Genomic DNA, 14,610 nt, shown 5'->3' with positions numbered 1-14,610 from the left:
TTATCCCTGACTTTTGCTCCTATCTGAGGATACGTTATTACTTTTGTGAATCCGAAAAATGTGTACCATAAACTCAGAAACTTTGGAAAGTTTACAGCTTACTCCCATTAAATTATGCAGTTTTATTTAGCAAGCCAGTGCTTCTGAAGTTGTAGTCTCTCACATTTCTTTATTCCTTTGACATGTTTTACATGGTTGCAGGATTTTCCATAATCAAATAATATATTTGCATAAATTCAGTCCATTTCACACATTTTTGGGGGAGAGGGATCATCTTTCCATGTATGATACCAGTCTTTTCTATTTCACCAAATACAGAAAGTATCAGAGCTTTTCTTAGCCAATTTTAAAACGTATATATCATCACTTTTAGTGGCTGTATGCTATTACCTTAACACTTTCCATGGCACCACCATGAAGAAATGGTCTTCCTGACAGTTAAATTTGTGTGCTTTCTGGTCTTATTCTTTGAACCTTTAAGCAAGATCAAAGAAACACCCATACTTTGAACTGCAAAATACAACTTCTCAGCTCTTCAAAACTTACCTTATCCTCTGTATCCCTTAATACACTCCTCCCAGCCACTCCAGGCAGACTGAATACCTCACTCCCATAGGAACACTTTTTCCAACTCCAAGTTTTTCTTCACAACATCCAACCTCTTCCTTACATTTCAGAGCCCAAATTAATTGGGTCCTTCTTCTCTGAAGCATACCCTGAGTAGCAGCCCATGGTGACATTTTCATTTAAAGATGCGAGAATAGCTTTTTCAAGGAGCATTATTATTCATACGTTAATTACCTCTGTGTTATCATATGTTATTTTTGCATCTATATTTTATGTTCACAGAGAAGGGTGATTTCTGCCAACTTTAACACAGAACTTTATTGAAAACCCAACATGATTCAAATAGACATCAATAACACTAGAACAGCAATCAGAAGGGTAGCTTACTTATAATAGCTCAGTTCACTATAAACCTAAATGGTAAATTCACAATCTAGACAAAAACAAGTATCAACAAATGTGCTTTCAGTTTTAATATTCGTTTGGCATCAGAAGATTGATCCAGCTCATACACAGAGTTTGGCAAAGTCAGTATCAGCATTAAAGTGTACATTACAACACAGAACCAACTTTGAAAACTAAAGCATTATTCAAGGACCATAACTCAGGAACATAAGGACAATCAGAGGCAAGTGATTAATCATACTCATTCTTTTGTTCTGCCTCAGGGTCATTCTGATCATCTGTTTTGCCTTGCAGTTCCTTAGCAAATTTCTCAACTTCATGGAATGCAGAAATAAATGGCTCAAGACTGAAATCATCATCAGTGAACCACAGTGCCTCTTTTTTAATATTGTTACCAATATTCTCAAGCATTGCTAGAACAACCTGAACATTGTCATTTGTCTCTTTCCTGTTAAAAAGGCCCATAAATTCTGACACTGCTTCAGCACTGAGTATTTCTTTTGTCATGACAGGATTTTCAGACAAATTCAGTAGCATTTTCAGAACATGAAATCTGGTTTTGGTATTGCCCGTGGCTAATAAGGAGAGAAACCCAGATATATACTTGGCAACCAGTGTGTGATAGTCAGTAGTTGTAGTGAGGTGTCTAACCATCTTTATTCCAGATAACTGCTCAGGGGAATCCAACCTATAAGCAAGAGTTTCCTCACACACTTGACATACGTATGTCTGAATCATGTTTAGATTTGGATAAGGTGGAGCCAAGTGAATCATATTTTCCGAAAACCTTGTCTTAACTCGGGAGGAGGGATAATTGAGCAAGGTTTCAGTAAGTGAAACAACACCTGAATCGCGAATGAAATAATGAGTAAATTGAGAAGCACTCCTCACACCCATTGCAATTTTATATATTTCATGAATAAAAGGATCTCGAATTTTGTCCATTAATAGAAGGAGTTCTTCAAACTCTTCAGGACCAATTTTAAGCTCACACTGTATGCAGCTGCAGAACCAACTCTCAGGCTCTGCACTCTCCCTCGTCCTAAGATGTTCTTGAATTTCCCTGACTGACCGGTAGGACAGATCATACTGAAATGGGAACTCAGGGTCAGGCTTATCAGGCTGAAGCAAAGATTCCTGCTCTTCCCCTTCTAGGCTCAGTTCCATGTGCTTGGGCTTTCCTCCAAACATTTCAGAGAACAGAAATGCTGCTTCTTTTGAAAATCTAAAGGGGCTTGGGGATGGGAAGCCAACACTACCCCATGGGCCAGGCTTGAACTGAACAGTAACCTCCTCCCAGTTCTGGGGCCTGCGTAAAGCATCAGGCTCCTGCTCAACTGAACATCTGGACCTGCAAATGGCCCTGTTCACAGGGCTAGGATTTGATTCAAAATGGGCCTCATCTCCTGCCCAGAACCAGGACCCCACTATGGCCTCATCCTCCTCAGCTACTGTCCTTGACTCATAGTTGGTTCCATTACCAGTCCTGTTATTGGCCTCATTTTTAGCTCCAAACCAGGACCCAACAACTGCCCCTTCCTCATTTTCTGGCCTGGATTCAGAGGTGGCCACAGTTTCAGTCTCATTAATGGCCTTGTCTCCAGACCAGAACCAGGACTCAACAATCATCTCTTCATCATCCTCTGGCTTATATGCACAGCATGTTTCTGCTTCTACATTGATTTCTTTTGCATCCCAGAACAAGGATCCAAAAGTGTTTTCCTCTCCAGACCTTGATGTGGTCTCTTCTATTGCCTGGGGTCCAACGTCTATATTATATTCTTCAGCCCAGAACCAGGACCCAATAATGATTTCCTCCTTTTCAGTGCCATGCTTGGACTCAAAACTATCCCCTGCCTCCAGACTGGCTTCTTCTTCAGCCCAGAACCAGGACTCAACAATGACTTCCTCCTCTTCAGCTTCTGGACTGTATTTGCTGCAAATGTTAGCCTTGTTCCTAATGGCCTCTTCCCTGGCCCAGAACCAAGACCCAACAAAATGTTCCTCTTCAGCTGCCAGCCTGTCCTCTTCTCTAGCCTCTGCTTCTGTTTCAAGCCTGTCTTCCTCCCCAGCCCAGAACCAAGAATCAATAATGTCTTCCTCTTCAGCATCTGGCCTGGATTCTTCTCTATCTGTAGCCCCTATAATGGCTTTATCCCCTTTCCAGAACCAGGACGTGATCATGGTCTCCTCCTTGGTTGATGCCTTGGCTTCTTCTTCAGCCCTATCATCTATACTGCCCTCTTCCACAGCCCATAACCAGGGCCCTACAGTGGTCGCTGGCCTTGTATATTTTCTGGACCAGAACCATGAATCAACAGTGTCCTGTTCCTCCTCTGGCCTAGACTTCCAGCTGCCTCCATTGGCAGCAAACATACAGGGATGTTCTCCTGACCAGAAGTCAGACTCAGTATTGATCTCTTCAGCAGTTGTCATAAATTTACATTGGGTACCAGTGGCATACTTCATACTGATCTCTTCAGTGGTCCCAAACCAAGATGATATAATACCCTTTTCCTTGTCCTCCAGGCTAGACTTGTTGCTGACTTCAGCCCTCCCACAAGCTTCTACTCCAGCCCAGAACCATGACCCAATAATGGGCTCCTCTTCTTCAGTCTCTGGCATAGTGTTACAATTGACTTCAGCCCCAGAATCCATCTGGGCCTGGTTTCCAGCCCAAAACCAGGATTCAAATATTGTCTCTTCTTCAGCTCCTGGCCTGGCCTCTTCTCTAAACTCAGGCTCTGTATTGATTTCTTCTCCAGCCCAGAACCAGGGACCAATGACCTCTTCTTCCTCAGACCTTGGCCTGGACCCACAGCTGGCCCCAATACCAGCTTCCACACTGACCTCATCACTGACCCAAAACCAAGACCCAAAAATGGTCTCTTCTTTAGCCTCTGGGTTGGTTTCTTCATTAGCCCAGAAGCAGAAACTGGCAATGACCTTTACTGTATCATCTGCTGGCACAGATTTGGAAGTGGCATCAGCCTCAGTTTCCACACTGGTCTTTTCCCCAGTTCCAAGCATAGAATTGCCAATAGGCTCCTGCTCAGTCTTTGGTCTGAATTTACCACTGGCCTCAGTCCCCATACTGGCCTCTTCTTCAGTCCAGAACCAACTGCCAACAATGGACTCATCTTTCACTTGAGAACAGGACTTGACAGTGGCCCCACCCACTATGCTGGACTCTTCTGCAGCCCAGAACCAGGCCCCAGTGAGGAACTCTTCCTCTGACCTGGCTTCTCGCTTTGTCCTGGCTCTGGCCTTGATTTTGGCCTCTTCCTTTGCCATTGCTCTGGCCCTGACCTCTTTCTTGGACTTGGGCCTAGACAAGTTATTAGCCTTTTCTCCAGGCCAGAACCAGGACTCTTTTTTGACTATATCCATAGAGCCAGACATGAAATCAATGGAAGCTTCTCGCTTGGCCCTGTGCCTGGCCCTGACATCGGCCCCTTTCCTGGCTCTGGGTTTGTACCTGGCCTCCTCTCCAGCCCAGAACCAGGATTTTACATTGTCCTCACATTCAGACGCAGAATTAGATTCAGAGACTTCTTTCTTAGATCTAAACCAGGACCTACTATTGGTCTCTTCCCTGCGCTTAGACCAGACACTGGTCTTTTCTCTGGCCCAGAACCAGGATGTCTTAATAGATTCATCCTCAGAACCAGAACTGGATGCAACATAAAGCTCCCGACTGGTTTTGGGCCTAGGCATGGCCTCTTCTTTGGCCATGTGCCTGGACCTAGTACTGGCCTTTACCCTGTCTCTAGGATGAAGCCTTGTACTGACCTCTTCTCTACTCCAGAACCAGGAGCTCACAGAGAATCTATCCACCCATCTGAAATCACAATTGTGAGAAGTCTCTTTTTTGGATGTAGGCCTGGGATGGCACCAGGAACCCATATTGGTCTCCTCCTCTGACTCAAACAAAGGCTGGATACCTGATTGGGACTTGACCTTGGTGCCAGGAAAGGACTCAGCATCCATACAGACCAGTTCCCTATCCATAGACCAGATCTTAGTTTTAGCAATTGACCCTGACTCAGTACTGATCAGTGGCCAGGATATAGCATTGGTTTGGGACACTTCCTCTGTCTTCAGTAGTGCCTCAGCATCAAACTCAGTCTTGGCCCATGAATAAGTTTCATCCATTGACCTTGCCCCAGTGATTGCCTTGGCCTCACTCTTAGGATGTGTCCCAACTACTGCCATGGTCTCAGTTTTGGGCCTTGCTCCAGGCATTACCTGGGCCTGGGTCCTTACCTTGGGTCTGACCACCACTGGGACTTCATTCTCTCTCTCAGCCCCACTCCCAACTTCTTCTCCAGGCTTCTTTTCAGGCTTGGCCTGGATGCCAGGCTCAATCTCAGCCCCAGTCATAGTACAAGTTACAGAGAAGACATGATTAAATACTGCTATCCCAGTCTCAGCCTCTACCACAGACCTGTCACAGTTTTCTATCTTCACACTCTAATCTTTTGATGATTCAGGTGATACAGTTGGAAACAAAAGTTAGAGTCAATCACCAGTCCAGCAGTCAATCAGCCTCCTTCCCAATCTCAGCCTCAGCCAATAATACAGTCAGAGTGAAGATAAAGCACAACCAAGCTGGGAGAGGATGGATGATTCTTGGGTGGGTGTAGACCTGTTGAGGGTGGTGGTCAGCAGCAATTCGAACACCACCAGAGCTGCCACTGGAAGTCAATCTAGGAAGCGAGAATGACGTGGGGCTTTAAGTCTATTCCAACTGTGTCACTCCATGAAGACTCACATAGAGAGACTGGACCTCAAATGCTTGATGGGAGAGTTAGGCTATTAGAAGTCTCTCTATCACCTTCATTTTTTCTACAATTTTTATCCCCAAAGCTGTCATATTACTTTGCCTGTTATTAAACAGGTATGAAAACGGTGGTTAAGTATCTTGGCAATGGGAGAGGCTGAGGAGCCCCCAGGCCAGACCCTAATCACTCTTGGACCTATGTTGGTCTTCTCTACCACACCCAAAAGTTGTACCCATTCCCATACCAACCTGCACTGATGTGGCACAATTTCTTGCTCCTTTCCTTGATCCCAGTGGCGTCAAACTCTACAGCAGCCTGCATATCCTGGGTACAAGTAAACATATAGCAGAGAATGGAGCCTGACTGCTAGATAGACAAGCAAGAACCCTGACCCCTGATACAAACATCTCTCTTTCTGTTTAAGGGTCTAACATGTCTAATGTTTTCTGTCTCCTGGTTCCTACACTTAGGTCTTTTCCTCCCATTCACGAATCAATCCACACTTACCTCACTATTCCTAATATCTCCTGCAGGAAATGGGCAAGGGGTTCTGCGGCAACGTGCAAATTTGACAGAGAGTAGGAGAGGTGGAGGAGGCCCTGAAACCACTTGGATCAAAGAACCTGCCATGATAATACTGGGTAGCTGTCTCCTGCATCGCCCCTCTTCGCACAAACCTCCAGAGATTTGAACCAGACTCCTCCTCCTTTCTTTCCTTGCAGAAGTGACCAGCCTTAAAGCAGGCCTATGGAAAAACAGATCAAAAGGTAAGAGGGTCAAGAAATAATGGTAGCAGCTGAGTGCTTGGTAGACAGACAAACAACAAACATAGGAGTACCCAAGTCATCTTTTAACATTTACAGTCCCGTTGGTTAGAATATTTTCTTTTAATTTAAGCCCTATGGATCAGGCTTCTGGATAACTCATCTTCACATCACACTCTTCCTCTTACTCTCTTCTCCAATTCTAAAGATTCACTACTTGGTGTTCACATCTCTTGTACTATACAACATAGATTGGGGTAAGGACGCTCGCATATTCTAGAAAGCAGGTTGTGTGGTTGTACTTGTATTTACGACTTCTGTCCCACCCTCACCTCCCAGTCCATCTTTTCCACCCCCCATCTTGGATGGAGGTGAGGGAGGAAGGCCAGGAGGTGTGGAGAAACCCGGTAGAGAGGAGAATTTTAGGAGGTATTCCTGGATGCCTGACCTGCTCTGGTCGCAGTCACACCATCCCAATTCGGGTGTCCAGTCAATGGCTGCTGCCCACCCTCACCCCCCATCCCCACACAACTTGAGAAATACAGGCCGTTTTCCCGTCGCTAGTTTTTCTCAAGCCTCTCCTCTACAAATGCACCCCGGGGCCTGAAATCGCCAGATCTACCGCGCACACAGGACACTCTGGCATCAAAGGGGCGCCTGTGCGAAGGGACAGCACCCGGCACGTGTGGTCCGACGGACCCCTTTCCAGAATAAAGGCCCGGGCGGGCGGCCCCCCGCGCCCGCCCGCTCGGCACTCGGCTCCGGCCGCCACCCCCGGGAGCCTCCCCGACGCCCCAACCCCGGCTCCCCTCCGCCATTTCGCCCGCAGCAGCCTCCCCCACAGCCCTCTTCTGGCACAGGCACCGTCGACGGCGGGGCGCGGGCGCCCAGAAAGCCCGCCGGGGAGCGGCCGCGCCGTTCGCCTCCCCAGAATCCGGGGGAAGCCCTGTGGCCAAGACCTCGCGCCCCGGGCCCGGTCCCCGCCGGTCGCCGCCCCCTCAGCGCCAGGGGTCCCCCGGCGATGAGCACCTCTCTTAGGGACCCGCTCCAACCCGGCTGCCTCCCACTCATCAGGCTGCTAGGGTCCGGGGGGCAGGGTGTGAGCCGCTCGTCGCCCCCGAGACACCCCCACTTGCCTTCGCAGACGCAGGGTCCCGATGGTCGGCCTCCCCCTCCTGTCGCAGCTCCTCACTCGGATTCCCACCGCTCGCCGTGCGGGCAGAATGGCAAAGAGGCGTCCAGCCCCCCGCGCGGCTGCGCCAAACCCGGCAGGGGCTACGAAGGCTGCGGCACCAACCGCTCGCGGCGAGGGTGTCGGGAAGGGGGCGGAGGGATACTGCACGAATGGGCTCGACGCCCCCTCCCAGGCCCACAGTAGTTCCAACCCAGAAAGGAGCGGGGCCGGGAGGAGTCCCGGCCTCAGGGGCGGGGCCACGCCGGCCCTCCGCCGCCACCTGTCGGGCGACAACCCTCCCGGCCCCGCACACTTATGGCACCGCAGCGTGTGGGGCCGGCGGGCGGTGGGGCACTGGGAGCCGGGGTTGGGAGGGTAGGGAGGGGCCGCGCTGGAGGGAGCACCGGATGGATATAGATCGTCCCGGGGTGTGTGTGTGTGTGTGTTGTGTGTGTGTCTCTGTGTGTGTCTGTGTGTGTACCGGACTGATTGGAGTCCGCCCCCCTACCCTCCCCCATCGCACCCGCCATCCTCCCTGGGCGACAGTGGCAGAGGAGCTGTGAGGACGGCCCTCCCCGGGTCTGCTTTCCACCTTCTGGCGCCGCGGGCGGGAGGAAGGTAGGAGGCGGCGCCCGTGGAGGCCGAGCCACTGCCCCTCTTCTAAGGGAAGGCAGCCCTAGATAGACCTCTGGCCTGAGGAAACAAACCACCTGTCTGCGCCAGTGTCGTCATCCTGTCTGCCACACTGCCATTTTCTCAGTCGCAGTGGTAGCACGGTAGCACACTTTGCCATTTCGCCGCCCCCGCAGTTGCCCAGGAAAGAGGGCCTTTCCCTCTCAGGACACGCACCGGCTCAGACAGTCCTCCCTGTCTCTCATCCCATAGCCAGGTGTCAGGCACCAGGTAGGGCCGGTCCTGGCTTCTCTCCCCGGGTTCTGTCAGGTCTTCTCCTGCAGTTGCCTCCAAGCGCTCATCATCTTTGGCAGGGTGGGAATGTGGCAGGGATTAGAACCAACTGGGATCTCACACACTTGCCATACACACCAGTCTACTTTCCCCAGCCATTCTTTGGAGGACGACCCACCAGGCACCCACTTCCCTAAGACAGAAACCTGCTGGCCCTTGAATCCTCTGATTCCTGCACTCCTATATCCTTCCTGTAGTCTCCAGCCCCTCCTTTCTGTGCTCCATGGGGCAAACAGCAACCCTGGTTAAGCACACCTGTGGTTGAGCACAAACCTGCTGGCACTGTTGCCCGTTTTAAAACCCACCTAAATGGCACCCTCGCTGTTGTAAGCTGAATAAAGGTCCCCCAAAGATGTTCACGTCCTGTTCTCCTGAACCTGTAAATATGTGATGTTACATGGCAAAGGAGAATTAAGGTTGCAGATGGAATTAAGATTGCTAATCAGCTGAATGTAAAGTAAGATTACACTTCTGTATCTTGGCCAATGCCATGGCAAGGCTACTTTAAATGTGGAAGAGGTAGGCAGAAGAGTCAGTGTCACAGTGAAGTTGCATGAGAAAGACGCCACAAGTGGACGGGATATCACTAGTTTTGAAGATGGAAGGAAGCTAGAGGCCAAGGACTGCAGGCAGACCCAGAAGTTGGAAAAGGCAAGGAGACAGATTCTTCCTAGAACCCCTTGGAAGAATGAAGTCCTCCTATCACCTTTATTTCAGACCAGAGAGACCCTTTTCCTATTTCCAACCTTCAGGACTGTAAGATAATATTTTATTGTTTTTGTTTTTTTAAGCCAGCAAGATTGTGGTAATTTGTTACAGCAGCAGTGGGAACCGAATTCACTCACCATCCTGATAAAGTCCATTCCCCTTCACTTTCTTGAATTGGGCTTCAGGCCCTGGGAGGATCAATCTGGGCCCTCATCTCTTACCACTATAACCACCCTCTTAAGCGCCTTCTCTCTTTTCTAAAGAAGAGAGAATTTGCAATCATCTTTGAGGTTCGTCTTGGAGAGAGTCCCTATTTACTGAATATCATGGATGCTTACCAGGATGAAAAGGGAACCTTATTCTTACCATGAATTTTCATATCAGCTTTTACTTGTTATTAGATATTTATTATAACTGTACAATATTTAGGTGATAGAGAAAAAATCTAGAGATGATTCTATACTATATCTAGAGACAACAGATGTCAGTTTTCAGAGGAATGTCTTTCACTGTGCTCTTTCAATGGCCTTAGCTGAACTGTGGATTTTCTTTGTTCCAAAGTATACTCTCTTGGGTGAATGCCAGGGTGGAAGAAGGGAGTCTGAGCTCTTCTGGGATCTGTGCGTGTGCATGAATCTCTTTGCCTCTGTGAACTGTTCCTTCTCCTTCTGAAAGTGTCTGGTGCCTTTTATTCATTAAACAAATATATATGAGTATCTGCTTTTTCCTAGGCACTGGACATGCAGTAGGAAAAAAAAGACACCGGAAAGAAATCTCTGTTCTCTTGAGTTTACATTTACTTGTGTTTTCTATGTAATTTAGATTTCTATCCTACAAGTTTATGGTCATACCAATGCAAGCTTCTCTGGTAATTTCCAGGTGTTGGGATATTGATCCCAAAATATTTACTGGCAGGGGAGTGGATCTACCAAAGCTGACTGATTTTACTGTGAGACTTTGAAATATCTTTTGGACAATTTTTTCTAAATTCATTTACAGAAGACACTATTGCTGTTAACATTTATTGAACTGGGAAAAGTCGTATTTTAAGCTTTTTATGTGTTAGCTCTTTATGTGTATATATCAGATAGATTAAGTGTCATCTTTAAAATCAGAGAGCAAAGAAAAGATTTAAACAAGACGCTGACCTATGTCTGTCTGTTAAGTAATATTATATTTACTTCCTTGTAAAATGGATTCTCGTGTGATTGCAACAGCCACAGTTTCACTCTCCAGTGTCTCCACTAGCACCTGTGTAACCCTGACTAGCCTCTGAAATATAAATTTCTGAAGTGTAAGTGCTGGGCATTATGCTTTTTGATTTAAGTGCCTGACATTAAGCTTTTGATTGCCAAGGCATCCATTTCAAAAGAAAACCATCTTGAATAATCATATTATGGGCTGTAAGACATAGCTACCAGCAAAAGGACCTGAGAAGGAACTAGGCCACTCCCAACTCATTTAGTTCCCTCTTTCAGAAAGACTTGGTTAACCTAGACAACTGATTCCTTGAGAGATCCTGCCTTTTCCTTCCTGAGACTACTATCTGCTCTTGTGCTTTAAATTAGTCAATAAAGACAACCTGACAAACCCTAGGCTCCCTACAGTGGGACCCTAATAAAAGCAGAGCCCCAGCTTCGTGTTCTCTCTGTCTCCCTGTCTCTCTCTCCCCCCAAATAATTCCCCCACCAGTAAGCCTGGGATACAGAAGCAGCTGTGCTGCTGCACTATACCCACCCCACCTCCCACATACATGCACATGAACTTTCACACTAGCATATCCCTTGCCTGTGCAGCTTGAGTGATCTACTCTTGTCTCTCTCAGTCATCGTGGTCATGGACATAGTTTTGCCCATTTAGCTTAATTTACCTTTCTTCTGTCCTTCATGTTCCTCAGGCAAACTTTCCCTCTGGGATCTCCCTTTTGTTCAAGGTTGATCCAAACCCTATGTATTCTTAGAATATATCCATTCTCATATTCCCGAGTTTCAGGAGCTTTACACAGGAACTCAAGTCCCTTGCAGGTGGGACCAACAAGGCTGGGTCTTGTAAACTATGAAACTGGATCAATAGATGTCTAGTTTCAGTAGAGACTGAAGAACCTCTAGGAAAGATCTAAACTGTGTCTATTACTTGAGACAAAGCACATCTAAAGAACTTGTGGGGAGGCCTGACCCCAGAATATTTTCAGGTTATATTTGGAGTGGGTTCTTCTTTAAGAGAATTTATGCTGAAGGAAAACAGAGCCAGGCACAGTGACCTCAGCCCAGGAACAATGCCTTTGCATTAGTGGAATATAGCTATTCTAATGGCAGCACTGGGATTAGGACTCCTATTTTTGCCTCTTCAAACATATGCCTTCAACTGTATGTCTGTTACAACAAAGGCAGGTTCATAAGTTATCATGAAAAGCACAGTTTGCAAAGAAATTATAATATTCTGTTGTGCAGATCCCACTTATAAAGTATAACCTAAAGAGAGGAAAACATCCTCCTCTCCAACATGGCTTTAAAGTTTAGAGTAGTACTCAACTCTAACATGATGAGGACTCTGGGTATGGGTAGTGGTTGGACGAATTAGAGGGAGCAATTGGAGGGACTTAAGTGCCTCACAGTAAAGCTTACTGTGGCAACCACACATGGAAAAATCGTGTGAAAACCATCAAAATTTAGGACATGGGAAATACCCCTTGAGGATTTCTAGAACTAAAGGGGCTGGTGAGGTGAGTTCATGGTTATTAACTTTGCAGGGAGAAGAAATCCTGAATTTCCACAATGCCGGAGAATATTGGTAGTTAATTGAACGTTAAAGTAACTTTTCAAAACAGAAAAAATATGTGATGGGGCATCACTGTGGTCTGCGTCTAGCCAGCAAAATGGGAAAAAAAGAGTAGAGGTAGTCCACCTGCTTCTTAAATTCCATGGTAAAGAAATGCCTACATCATTTACACTTACATTTCATTGATTGGAATTCAATCACCATTTGTTGAAAATCCCGTCCATTCACAAACTGTGCTGGGACAACTAGATATCCACATGCAAAACAATAAAATTGTCTCAGCAAACTAGGAATAGAGTAGAACTTCCTTGACTTGATAAAGAACATATACAGAAACACCACAGCTAACACCATACATAATGGTTAGGAACTAGCTTTACCATTAAGATCAAGAAAAGTCAAGGATGCCCCCTCTCACCACTCCTTTTCAAAACTGTACTGGAATTCCTAGCTAATGCATTAAGACCAGAAAAGGATATAAAAGGAATACAGATTGGGAAGAAGAAATAAAACTGCCTTTGTTTGCAGATGATGTGTTTGTCTATGTAGAAAATCAGAAAGAATATCCAAAAAGATTGGAACTAATAAGCAACTCCAGTAAGGTTAGAGGATAAGGTTAATATAAAAAAAGGCAATTGCTTTCCTATATAACAGCAATGAACAAGTGAAGTTTGAAATTAATAACACAGTACCTTATATATTAGCACCCTCAAAAATGAAGTACAAAAAAAAAATGAAGTACATAGAGGAGATCGGGGAAGATGGCGGAAGAGTAAAACGCAGAGATCACCTTCCTCCCCACAGATACACCAGAAATACATCTACACGTGGAACAACTCCTACAGAACACCTACTGAACGCTGGCAGAAGACCTCAGAACTCCCAAAAGGCAAGAAACTCCCCACGTGCCTGGGTAGGGCAAAAGAAAAAAGAATAAACAGAGACAAAAGATTAGGGACGGGACCTGCACCAGTGGGAGGGAGCTGTGAAGGAGGAAAGGTTTCCACACACTAGGAAGCCCCTTCGCGGGTGGAGACTGCGGGTGGCGGAGGGGGGAAGCTTCGGAGGTGCGGAGGCAAAGCGGAGAGATTCCCGTACAGTGGATCGGTGCCGAGCGGCACTCACCAGCCCAAGAGGCTTGTGTGCTCACCCGCCAGGGCGGGCGGGGCTGGGAGCTGAGGCTCGGGCTTCGGTCGGAGCGCAGGGAGAGGACTGGGGCTGGCGGCGTGCACACAGCGTGCAGGGGGTTAGTGCAGCACGGCTAGCCGGGAGGGAGTCCGAGAAAAAGTCTGGACCTGCCGAAGAGGCAAGAGACTTTTTCTTCACTCTTTGTTTCCTAGTGCACGAGGAAAGGGGATTAAGAGCGCGGCTTAAAGGAGCTCCAGAGACGGGTGCGAGCCGCGGCTAACAGCGCGGCCCCCAGAGACGGGCATGAGACGCTAAGGCTGCCGCTGCCCCCACCAATAAGCCTGTGGGCGAACACAGGTCACTATCCACACCTCCCTTCCGGGGAGCCTGTGCAGCCCGCCACGGCCAGGGTCCCGGGATCCAGGGACAATTTCCCCGGGGAGAACGCACGGCGCGCCTCAGCCTGGTGCAACGTCCCGCTGGCCTCTGCCGCCGCAGGCTCGCCCCACACTCCGTGCCCCTCCCTCCCCCCGACCTGAGTGAGCCAAAGCCCCCGAATCAGTGGCTCCTTTAACCCCGTCCTGTCTGAGCGAAGAACAGACGCCCTCTGGCGACCTACACGCAGAGGCGGGGCCAAATCCAAAGCTGAACCCCGGGAGCTGTGCAAACAAAGAAGAGAAAGGGAAATCTCTCCCAGCAGCCTCAGAAGCAGCGGATTAAAGCTACACAATCAACTTGATGTACCCTGCATCTGTGGAATACCTGAATAGACAAGGAATCATCCCAAATTGAGGAGGTGGACTTCGAGAGCAAGATTTATTATTTTTTCCCCTTTTCCTCTTTTTCTGGGTGTGTATGTGTATGCTTCTGTGTGAGATTTTGTCTGTATAGCTTTGCTTTCACCATTTGTCCTAGGGTTTTATCCGTCCGTTTTTTTCTTAATATTGATTATTTTAATAACTATTTTATTTTACCTTACTTTATTTTATCCACTTTCTTTCTTTTCTTTCTTCCTCCCTCCCTCCATCCCTTTCTTTCTTTCTTCTTTCTTTCTTTCTTTCTACATTTTCTCCCTTTTATTCTGAGCCCTGTGGATGAAAGGCTCTTGGTGCTACAGCCCAGAGTCAGTGCTGTGCCTCTGAGGTGGGAGAGCCAACTTCAGGACCCTGGTCCACAAGAGACCTCCCAGCTCCACATAATATCAAACGGTGAAAATCTCCCAGAGATCTGCATCTCAACACCAGCACCCAGCTTCACTCAACGACCAGCAAGCTACAGTGCTGGACACCCTATGCCAAACAACCAGCAAGACAGGAACACAACCCCACCGATTAGC

General features: G+C 47.5%; 3 protein-coding genes across 3 annotated transcripts in view; all 3 read right to left on the bottom strand.

Moving 5' to 3' along the window:
* The window catches only part of GPRASP3 (G protein-coupled receptor associated sorting protein family member 3), a 95,336-nt gene extending 89,261 nt beyond the window's left edge, over positions 1 to 6,075 (bottom strand). The window contains exon 1 of the mRNA XM_019949372.3: positions 6,005 to 6,075. The gene's annotated coding sequence lies outside the window, so the exon portion shown is untranslated. The remainder of the gene's footprint in view (positions 1 to 6,004) is intronic.
* GPRASP2 (G protein-coupled receptor associated sorting protein 2) overlaps positions 1 to 14,610 on the bottom strand; it is a 136,528-nt gene that overhangs the window by 70,922 nt on the left and 50,996 nt on the right.
* Positions 92 to 6,497, bottom strand: GPRASP1 (G protein-coupled receptor associated sorting protein 1). The gene is made up of 3 exons (XM_033849470.2): positions 6,434 to 6,497; positions 6,005 to 6,080; positions 92 to 5,681 (listed from the first exon to the last, which is right to left on the bottom strand). Exon 3 carries the CDS (start codon positions 5,353 to 5,355, stop codon positions 1,204 to 1,206), a length of 4,152 nt encoding a protein of 1,383 aa, XP_033705361.1. The 5' UTR covers positions 5,356 to 5,681; positions 6,005 to 6,080; positions 6,434 to 6,497; the 3' UTR covers positions 92 to 1,203.

This window comes from Tursiops truncatus, chromosome X (genome assembly GCF_011762595.2).
Source record: "Tursiops truncatus isolate mTurTru1 chromosome X, mTurTru1.mat.Y, whole genome shotgun sequence".
Taxonomy (NCBI): Eukaryota; Metazoa; Chordata; class Mammalia; order Artiodactyla; family Delphinidae; genus Tursiops; species Tursiops truncatus.
The sequence above is the reverse complement of the archived record's forward strand: the minus strand, read 5'-3'. Positions and strand labels throughout refer to the sequence as shown.